Here is a 10,592-nt window from a genome sequence, read left to right on the forward strand (position 1 = left end):
TGGGTATATAAGGATGAACAAATATCTCCATTGGTATGAGGCCTTTTGGGGTAAACCTTTTGGGGTAAAGCCCAAAAACAAACCCATGAGGGCTTAGGCCCAAAGTGGACAATATCATACCATTGTGGAGATATGTGGTGTCCAGAGTCCCAACAAGTGGTATCAGAGCCAAGTTCGAGGTTACCCAAGTGGATGAATCCTCGGAATGCCGAACAAAGATGGTGAGCCCCCGTAAGCCTGTGGATGAGCTCGGTTAAACAGGCGGTGTGCTCCAGATTCTTCATGGACTTGTCTTGTTCTCCAACACGGTGAAGAAGAGTTGACCTGGGATGGAGCAAGCTCTCGAGACAGGTGGTGCTACCATGTAAGGCGTGTGCTTCCAACGCATTGGAGCGGAGAATCCTGGTTGGTAGAGAGGGGAGAATCCTGCGGATGGTTTGAGGGGAGGCTCGATGGTCCTTTGTTCGAGGGGAGGATTGTTGGGTATACGAACAAAGTCCCACATTGATTAGAAGTGGTAGAAGTGGGAAGGATCATGGGTATATAAGGATGAACAAATATCTCCATTGGTATGAGGCCTTTTGGGGTAAAGCCCAAAAACAAACCCATGAGGGCTTAGGCCCAAAGTGGACAATATCATACCATTGTGGAGATATGTGGTGTCCAGAGTCCCAACAGCAATTCTCCGCTTCTCCGCCACCCTCCCCTAGCAATCCTGACATTCCTGCCACGGCCTGACAAAAAATCGGATTCGGATCGCAGGGAATGGGGCCTGATAGACTACTCCGATCCGGTTCCAATTCGATTTTTCACCCGCGCGCTGGTATTCATAATCATAACCCTGTTACTAATATGTGAAGCAGGTTAAAGAACGGCCTCGACTGAAGGAAGGAATGGAAGATTTAATTCAAGAAGCACTGGAGATGATAGTCAAAGCTTCTATCATGTGCTGCGTTCAAATTAATTCGTCAAAATTTTCCAGGCGAGTACTGAACGCTCTCATGCCCATTTTTATGTTTTGCTTACATCCCTCTTATCAAATAATCCGGTAAGACTAAATCTAAATTTGTTTGAGGAACTTTACTCACAGGTTTTTCTCAGCGCCCGTCGACAAGAAAGAGCTGGTTGAATTTCAAGCAGAGTTAGAAAAATTGTACAAGCATATGAAGACCCGATTCGATATCTGTCTTTACGATGCCATTGATTGTAGGTCGGTGCGTCCACCGACAACACTGGAGCGAGAATATCCTACATATGCAGGTAAATTATGAGACATTGTGAGTGTTGATTGGTTTTGTACAAATATGAATATTATTTTTAAGGTTTTAGGATAGTTTTTGATATGTTTTTATATGGTTAAACAGTGGGAATTGAAGAACCCATAAAAGAAGTTGTTAATCTTCTGGAATGGGAAAGTGAGAAAAATGCAGTTGCAGTTATTGTGTATGGTTTTGGTGGAGTGGGAAAGCCTACTCTGGCGGATGTTGTGTTTGCTAGACTTGATATTGTAGGCTGTAAATATTCGATGGTTAGACTTGATATTGTAGGCTGTAAATATTCGATGGTCAGATTGTTTGATGATATAACATCAACTCCAAATATTGTAGAGTTTCAAAAATGTATATTAAGAGATTTGATGGTGGGCATAGCTGAAGAAAAGGCGGAAAAGCTAGATGTTAGAACGTTAGAAAGTGGACAGCATCAAATTGGGAGTGTGTTACAGAAAGAAGTAGCCTTTCTCTACGTAGACAATGTTTTGGACGGTGATAAGCTGCAGCAGCTTTTGCCTAGGGACATGCATTTGGCCAAAAAAGTGAGGGTGCTCATCACTGCGCGGGAAATGGGTGTGCGTACTGTGTGTACAGGGTGCAAAATGGAAACCAAACAGTATCCTATGAACGGCCTTCCCACATCTGAAGCGAGGAGTCTTTTAGAGAGGGAAATGAAGGAGGCACAAATAGACTCTAGCCAAATGGAGAAGATAGTAAAGATATGCGGTGGAATCCCAAAACTTTTGACAGTGGTTGCAAGCTTTATAATCTCCGAAGGGGACAAACAGAAAGCCTTTCGGATAGTGATGGAAGACAAAGAACATTTGAAGGGTCAAGCACTGGGGGACATAGAGCGCTATGTCTTCGCCTATGATCATCTTCCTGAAAGGTGCAAAGGTCCATTTCTTGACATCTGCGTATTTTTCAAGGGAATGAATTGGGACTCTGTGGCAGATGTTCTGGGAGAGTCTGAATTGGATATGCTAGAAAAGAGAGCATTGGTTTCTAAAGACAGATTCACGTGCTTAAATGTGCACGATGTGATTTTGAAGATTGGTACCGTAAGGGCAGAGGAGACTAGATTTAATTTCACCAATGCAAATAGGAGTCAATTTCAAGAAGTTTTAGAAAAGGTATTAGAAATTGGAAAATAAATGCAGTGAATTATTTCATACAATCCCTTTCTCGATTATTATGACTAACTTAATTATAATTGCAGGACATCTCAGGAATCGATGGCCTCTGGTTTGATGGTTATGGAGATCCATTGGAAATGCCAGCAACAAAATTGGATTCAATGTCTAATTCGTTGAGAATTCTTCGGTTTGGAGTTTTAAATGTGAAGGGTAAATGTGAGAAGAGATTTGAGAAGTTGATGTTTTTCCAAGGAAAAGTTGCCGGTCTCCCATTTAGTATCTCAGGTAAAAGAATTGAGATATTTGAATGACAAATCTTCGATAAAGCAACTTTGCTCCATATATTTATATACGCGTGCTCATTTGCTCCAATGATTTGATAATGGTGTATAAGTTGCATTCATTTAATTATGTGCAGATGACTTCCAACCTGAAACACATGGAATTAAATGGAGCGGGATCTTCCCATGATTTTGAAATCTCTCCGAGTGATCTTCAGCGGCTCCGGAATTTACGGGTAGCGCGATTAATCAACTTTGAAGCATGGAGAAAATTGCCTGCAGAGTTGGGAGAGATAATACATGAGTTACGAGAATTAACTCTTTCCGGGTGCACATCTATAAAGGAAATACCAAGATCCATATCAAAGCTTCAATATTTAAGAGTATTGAATATGGAGGAATGTTATGGATTGACTGGGTTGCCTGAGGATATTGGATCATTGAGTTGTTTACAGAAACTCAATCTCTCAGAATGCAAGCATATAGAAGAACTACCGGAATCAACTTTAAAACTTCGAGTAGACTGGGTTCGAGAGTTGCATTCCAAGGGAAAGCTTTTGGAAGCAGTTGATCCTAGACTTCTTAATGAGTACCCTGTTGAAGAAGTTGGGCTCGTTCTTGAACTGGGTTTGCTCTGTTCCCATCCTCATCCCGAAGCTCGACCTAGTATGAGAGAAGTAGTGCAAATGCTTGCAGGCGATAAAGCACATCCTGTGCCACCTTCTGAACCTCCTTCGGCAGACACACCTACAAGAACTGAAAATCTTGATGAATTCATTGTTTCATTTTCTTCATACAAGCATGGTTCATCTATTGCTATCTCACATCCTAACAGAAGCTCAGATGGTAGGTTAGTTTTCACACCGTATAGAACATCACCACTTTCACTGTTAGCAGCAACAGCTTGAAAGGTGTGTGTAATTAAAACAAGTCATGGAGTAACTGTTGTTGAAAAAACATATTTATTTTGGTCCGTTGGTGCATGATCCATGTCTTCTTGTTTATTGGACTGGCCAATGATGAGTTACTTCCTCTTCAAACAGACTAAGAGCTGGAGTTCCAGAGATACAGAGCTTGGAGTTTTCCTTTTGATATGTCAGAAAAAAAAAGGCTAACAGATCTGAAGTCTATGATTGCTGAGTGTAGACAAACTGTGTGCAGTTTTACTAATCTTCAAAGAGTATTTGATGCAACAAAATGTAGTGATTTTTCTTCAGTTGACCCAGTTTTTCATCTCAGCAAATGGCTTGATTATCTGATACAACAGAGTGTAAATTTAGAGGAGAATTTCTTCTTGTTGAGATTTTCTGTTTGAGCAAAATAGGAAAAATCTCAGCTGATGACAACAATAGGGATTCAGTTCCTAGATTAGCTCCAGGTTGTTGGGAGGGAGTTAATGCCTCCTATATTTGATGTGAGGGAATTAATGAGGCTGTTAGATTCTCTAGGCTATATAACAGGCAACCATTCGGATGTTTGCTAAGAGAGTGTGAGGATTTCTTGATGTAATCTCCAATTTGATTAATAAACTCCTGATGCCTATGTTTGGTGGACGTAGCCCAGATTGGTTGGGTGAACCACGTTAAAAGTTGTGTCTTATGTGCTTGATTGTTCTACTGTGTTAATTCTGTGTTTATTTAATTTTGCTGTGCACCTGATCCAACAATTGGTATCAGAGCATGTTGGAGGTGCTGAGACTTGCGTACTGGAGGTGGATTGGCGTGATCGTGGATGTTTGTTGCTGCGTATACGTTGCTGTGCGTTGTGATTGGAGGTGCGCTGTGTAAAGTGATTCGGTAGCACTTGATCAGCGTTGGATTTGGTGGGCGCTCTTCAAACCGTTCCGATGCGGAGAACAGCGTGTATTGACAACAGTATGACGCAGTTTTCAAAAACGTATTCTTGATATGCATTAGAAATTGTGTATTGAAAACGGTATGATGCAGTTTGAGTTAATGCGTTTTTAAAATGATAGTTTTAAACACGGTGTTGATATGTTATAAACAACGTGGGTATCTATTTTGAAACCAGCGTGGATTTATTTAAACAAAACCTGCATATTAAAAATCGCATGGATATGATGTGTTGACAAACTGCGTGGATGTCGTTTTACATTGAAAAAATGCGTGGTTATGTTAAAACACAATGTGGATATATAACCGGACAGCGTAACCTGCGTGGGTATCTTTTGCAAACAGCGTAGATATATATATATTTTTGCAATAGCATTGATATAAAACTGTGGTATGCGCTGTGTACATATGTGAATTTTGTCTATAACAGTCGGCCCAAAATCACATAATCCTGTTAGGTTGTGTCCAAGTTCAGTTCGGTGAAACTATTTGCCCGAAATTTTTTAGAGAGTAAATTATTTTGCCTGAAAGGGATGTATTCCTCTTGAGTTTGATACTCAGTTTATATACTGGAATTTTGCACAGCAATAAGGCAGTTGTTTTTTGTGGTGCAAACACAAAGGCATAGGCAGTTTGTTTTTTAATTTGCTAATTGCTGGTATTTAATCACAAACTTTATTAAAAGTTGGGTTTTGGAGATTACTGTGTTTTTTGCTGATACAAAAATGGCGAAAACTCAAAGTGCCTGGTTTGAAATTGAGAAATTTAATGGCAAGAATAATTTTGAGATCTGGAAGGTGAAGATGCACGATCTGCTGGTTCAACAAGGTGTGGCGAAAGCACTGTTGGGGAAAAACAAAAGACCTGCTTCCATGACGGAGGATGAATGGGATGAGATGGATGATAGAGCTCTGAGCGCAATTCGGTTATGTCTGGCAGACGATGTTCTGTTCAACATTGTGTCAGAGAAAACCGCCGCAGGCCTGTGGACGAAGCTTGAGAAGCTCTATATGACGAAATCTTTGACAAATCGGATTCTCCTGAAACGACAGCTTTACAGTTTGCGGATGAAAGAAGGTACCTCAATTGCTGATCAACTGAATGTTTTTAATACCTTGTTGGTGCAATTAAACAGTCTAGATGTGAAATTTGATTCAGAGGATAAGGCAATAACTCTATTATGTTCTTTGCCTGAATCCTGGGATCACTTTGTTACTTCAATAAGTTTTAGTACATCAGAAATTCTTGAGTTTGACGATGTTGTTGGAGCCTTGTTGGCTGAGGAGACAAGGAAGAGGTCGAATGCAGACACCTCTACATCAGAGGTAATGATGGCCAGAGGTCGCTCACGAGAGAGACACTCCGGGGGAAAGCATAGTGACTCTCGCTCAAAATCCAAAGGAAAGAAGCCCAAGGTGAAGTGCTGGCATTGTGGCAAGGCTGGACATCTGAAAAAGGATTGCTGGAAGCGAAAGCAGGCTGCTAAAGAAGGCTCTTCGACAGAAAAGAAGGAAGCCAACACCACAGATACAGGTTCAGTATCTTGTTCAGGTATGAGTGATGAAGTATTGTCAGTTAATGTTTCAAAACATGATCAACATTGGTTGTTAGATTCCGGGGCATCTAACCACATGTGTATACATAGAGATTGGTTTAAAACATATAGATCAGTTGATGATGGTGTTGTGTACATGGGTAATGATGTAACATGTAATATTGTGGGAATTGGGAGCATACAACTGCAAATGTTTGACGGGACAACAAAAATATTAACTGATGTGAGGCATGTACCAGATTTAAGGAAAAATTTGATTTCATTAGGAGCACTTGATTCAAATGGATATAAAACTGTAATTCAAGGTGGAGTTATGAAAATCTATAAAGGTATCTTACTAGTGATGAAGGCTAAGAAAGTAGGAAATCTATTTCAGTTAGAAGGTAGAATTGGGTCAGATCATGTGTCTGTGTCTGAACATGACAGTAGTTCCATTCACTTATGGCATCAAAGATTGGGGCATATGAGTGAAAGAGGATTGAAAATTTTGGCTGACCGAAAGTTACTTCCTAATCTAAGATCTGGAAAATTGGATTTCTGTAAACATTGTCTGTTTGGTAAACAAAGTAAACAAAAGTTTAAAACAGGCAAACATACTAGTAAAGGCATACTTGATTATATCCATTCAGATGTGTGGGGTCCAGCTCCTACAGCTTCATATGGTGGTTCGTCTTATTTTGTATCATTCATTGATGACTTTTCTCGGAAAGTTTGGGTCTACATGTTGAAAAAGAAGTCTGATGTTTTTACAGTTTTCAAGCAGTTTAGAGCATTGGTAGAAAACAACATTGGTAGAACTATAAAATGTTTAAGAACTGACAATGGTGGTGAGTTTTCCTCCAAGGAGTTTGACAGCTATTGCAAGGATGCAGGGATTGAAAGACATAAGACCACGGTTTATACTCCTCAGCAGAATGGAGTTGCTGAACGCATGAACAGGACTCTTCTAGAGAGAGCAAGGTGTATGCTGAGTAACGCCGGGTTGCCGAAGGAGTTGTGGACGGAAGCAGTGGCAACTGCTTGTTATGTGATAAACCGATCTCCATCAACGTCAATAGACTGCAAGGTTCCGCAAGAGGTATGGACAGGACACCCTTGTGACTATTCTAAACTCAGAGTGTTTGGTTGTGATGCATATGATCTAGTGCCTAAACATCAGCGAACTAAATTAGATCCAAAGTCTAAAAGGTATATCTTTGTTGGGTATGGTGATGGAACGAAGGGATATAGATTGTGGGATCCTACTACCCGCAAAATCATCATCAACAGAGATCTAAAGTTTAATGAATCCTCTCTTGTACAGTTAGATGTAGATAGAAGATTGAAACAGGATGATGTATCTGATTTCCAGCATATTCAGTTTGACAGCATTTCTAATGATAGTCATAACGACCATAGTTCAGATTCTAGTCATGAACAGGTTTCAGAATCAGATTATGAACAGGGTTCAGATGGAGGACATGAACAGGTCTCAGATGGCGATCATGAAGAAATTCCTACAGTTGATAGACAGCCAATTGTGGAAGCACCAGAAACATTCTTAAGGAGGTCTACAAGGATCAAACGCCGTCCGAGAAGGTATGATGATCATGTTACTTCAGTTGCTTTGATCGCTAATGATGATGAACCTTTGTGTTATCAGGAAGCTGTAGAAGGTTCAAATAGTGACAAATGGAAAGCAACCATGAAGGAAGAAATGATGGCCTTAGGTAAGAATGGTACATGGGATCTGGTTGAGCTTCCGAAAGGCAGGAAAACTGTGGGATGCAAATGGGTCTTCAAGCTGAAACGGGGTGTGAATGATACGAAAGACAGGTACAAAGCTCGGTTGGTTGCAAAAGGGTTTTCTCAGAAAGCTGGCATAGACTTTCATGAGATATTTTCACCAGTGGTTAAAATTGTTTCAATTAGAATTGTGTTAGCATTAGTGGCTTTGTTTGATTTGGAGTTGCAGCAGTTAGATGTTAAGACTGCATTTCTACATGGTGATTTAGATGAGGAAATATATATGGAACAACTGGAAGGGTTTGTTCAGCATCGCAATGCGAAATTTGTCTGCAGGCTCAAGAAGTCATTATATGGCCTGAAGCAGTCGCCTCGGCAGTGGTATAAGAAGTTTGATTCTTTCATGTTGAGTCAGAAATATGTAAGAAGTGAATATGATCATTGTGTTTATTTTAAGCAGTTAAATAATGGCATGTTCATTATCTTAGTGTTATATGTTGATGATATGCTTTTAGCAAGCAAAATCATTGAAGAAATCAACAGGTTGAAGACTCAGATGGCAAGGACGTTTGATATGAAAGATCTAGGAGCGGCAAGACAGATTTTAGGCATGGAGATTTTCAAAGACAGGAGTAATGGTAAGTTGTGGCTATCGCAACAGAAGTATGTTGAGAAAATACTTTTGAGGTTTGGCATGAATAATGTGAAGCCTGTGTCAGTCCCTTTAGCTTCCCATTTTAAGCTTTCTTCGAGTTTATGTCCTAATACAGATGAAGAAAAGGATTATATGTCTCGAATTCCGTATGCTAATGTAGTAGGATGTTTGATGTATGCGATGGTGTGTACGCGACCAGATATTTCTCATGCAGTTGGGGTTGTCAGCAGGTACATGGCAAATCCGGGTAAAGAACACTGGTCAGCAGTGAAATGGGTGCTTCGGTACTTGAGAGGCACAAGTAGTTATTGTATTTCTTACAATAAGAGTAGTGAATTTGTTTGTGGATATGTTGATTCCGATTTTGCAGGTGATTTGGATAAGAGAAGATCAACTTCAGGGTACGTCTTTACTCTTGCAGGTGGAGCTATAAGCTGGATGTCAAAGCTACAGAACATTGTTGCTTTATCCACTACTGAAGCAGAATACATTGCTGCTTCGCATGCTTGCAAAGAGGCGGTTTGGTTGAAAGGTTTGCTTGGTGAGTTTGGTAGGTTACAGGACAACATCAGGTTACTTTGTGATAGTCAAAGTGCAATACATTTGGCTAAGAATCCGGCCTATCATAGTAAATCAAAGCATATTCCAATCAAATATCATTTTGTAAGACAGGTTATCACTGAAAGGGGAGTTTCTCTTGAAAAGGTGCATACAAAGGAGAACTGTGCAGACATGTTCACGAAACCAGTTTTGTTGGAGAAGCTACGCTGGTGTTTGGCTTCTCTTGGCTTGCAGAAAAGATAAAATAATAATAACAGGGCATCAGGCGAATTGTTGTCAAGGTGGAGATTGTTGAGATTTTCTGTTTGAGCAAAATAGGAAAAATCTCAGCTGATGACAACAATAGGGATTCAGTTCCTAGATTAGCTCCAGGTTGTTGGGAGGGAGTTAATGCCTCCTATATTTGATGTGAGGGAATTAATGAGGCTGTTAGATTCTCTAGGCTATATAACAGGCAACCATTCGGATGTTTGCTAAGAGAGTGTGAGGATTTCTTGATGTAATCTCCAATTTGATTAATAAACTCCTGATGCCTATGTTTGGTGGACGTAGCCCAGATTGGTTGGGTGAACCACGTTAAAAGCTGTGTCTTATGTGCTTGATTGTTCTACTGTGTTAATTCTGTGTTTATTTAATTTTGCTGTGCACCTGATCCAACACTTCTCTAATGTTTAAATTATATTTACAAGTCACAAAAAAATAACAATGTGTGTTGAGTTTCTTTCAAGTGTGAAGATATGCCGAGTTACATTATCTGTGTAACTAGCAGTTTCCATTGTATATGAAATGCATAAAGAAATCTCTGGCTTGCATTCTTGTGCTTCAGAAACAAAGTTGTTTCCCAATTGTATTTCTGATTTTAGCGGCGACATTGTTTCAATGTTTGTACATTGCTTATAGAAAAAAAGGTGAACAATCATCTGTTCCCTCTATATTAAAAAAACAATCCTTGTTGCTTTATGTACTTCTTTGTTATAGTTTTAAATATTTTGAATTTCCTATTTATCTTCATAATTTTTCTGCTGTAGATTCTTCTCTAATTGCTATAGGTTGCTCTCCAGGTAAAACAATTTAGCATCAAGTGGTTGTTGGTTTCAAAGGGGGACATCTTTGTTGCCAAGTTGAAGAAGCTTGGTTTGCAGAATCTTGTGTTCTTGAGGCCTTGTTTTGAGGTCTTGATCAGAAAGCTAGAGAAATCTCATTTTCTAGGTAAAGAAGCTCAAGTTGGACAATGTTGTGTAGTTGTAGTAGTGATTATTTTGAGGTAGCTAGCTTCAGTGAGAGGCTAATAAGATATATGTGGCAGGAGAAATGACATCTAGACATTTAGAGATCGATAAATTCTATGGCCACAACTTCCATTTATGGAGGTTGAAGATGGAATATTTGCTTATCGAAAGAGAGTAGAAATCAGTATGAAGGACACAAAGTCTGACATTGTGAAGTAGGAGGACTGGGGCAAGATGAATGATAAGGTCATGGCCTTGATTGGTCTTGATATATCAAATTCTATGTTAATGGATGTGTTAGGAGAAGCTAACTTAAACAGGGTGCA

The 10,592-nt window shown here is 39.8% G+C and overlaps 2 protein-coding genes across 2 annotated transcripts; both read left to right on the top strand.

Annotated features, from left to right (window-relative positions):
* Positions 1 to 814: 814 nt before the first annotated feature.
* Positions 815 to 2,718, top strand: LOC149144845 (disease resistance protein RUN1-like). Its single transcript, XM_089452283.1, has 3 exons — positions 815 to 1,260; positions 1,365 to 2,404; positions 2,491 to 2,718. The coding sequence occupies exons 1-3, from the start codon at positions 1,164 to 1,166 to the stop codon at positions 2,716 to 2,718; spliced, it is 1,365 nt and encodes a 454-aa protein (XP_089308409.1). The 5' UTR covers positions 815 to 1,163.
* On the top strand, positions 2,500 to 3,971 carry LOC149144846 (uncharacterized). The gene is made up of 2 exons (XM_089449847.1): positions 2,500 to 2,692; positions 2,826 to 3,971. The coding sequence occupies exon 2, from the start codon at positions 2,826 to 2,828 to the stop codon at positions 3,594 to 3,596; it is 771 nt and encodes a 256-aa protein (XP_089305973.1). The 5' UTR covers positions 2,500 to 2,692; the 3' UTR covers positions 3,597 to 3,971.
* Positions 3,972 to 10,592: the final 6,621 nt, after the last annotated feature.

Source organism: Pinus tabuliformis, chromosome X, assembly GCF_031772625.1.
Source record: "Pinus tabuliformis cultivar Carrire ecotype Pingquan chromosome X, CPIR1, whole genome shotgun sequence".
NCBI lineage: Eukaryota > Viridiplantae > Streptophyta > Pinopsida > Pinales > Pinaceae > Pinus > Pinus tabuliformis.

Coding starts and splice junctions, on each gene's coding strand:
- LOC149144846 (XM_089449847.1), top strand. CDS start 2,826: ATGACTTCCAACCTGAAACACATGGAATTAAATGGAGCGGGATCTTCC.
- LOC149144845 (XM_089452283.1), top strand. CDS start 1,164: ATGAAGACCCGATTCGATATCTGTCTTTACGATGCCATTGATTGTAGG. Junction 1,261..1,364: donor AGAATATCCTACATATGCAG/GTAAATTATGAG, acceptor ATGGTTAAACAG/TGGGAATTGAAGAACCCATA. Junction 2,405..2,490: donor TTCAAGAAGTTTTAGAAAAG/GTATTAGAAATT, acceptor TTATAATTGCAG/GACATCTCAGGAATCGATGG.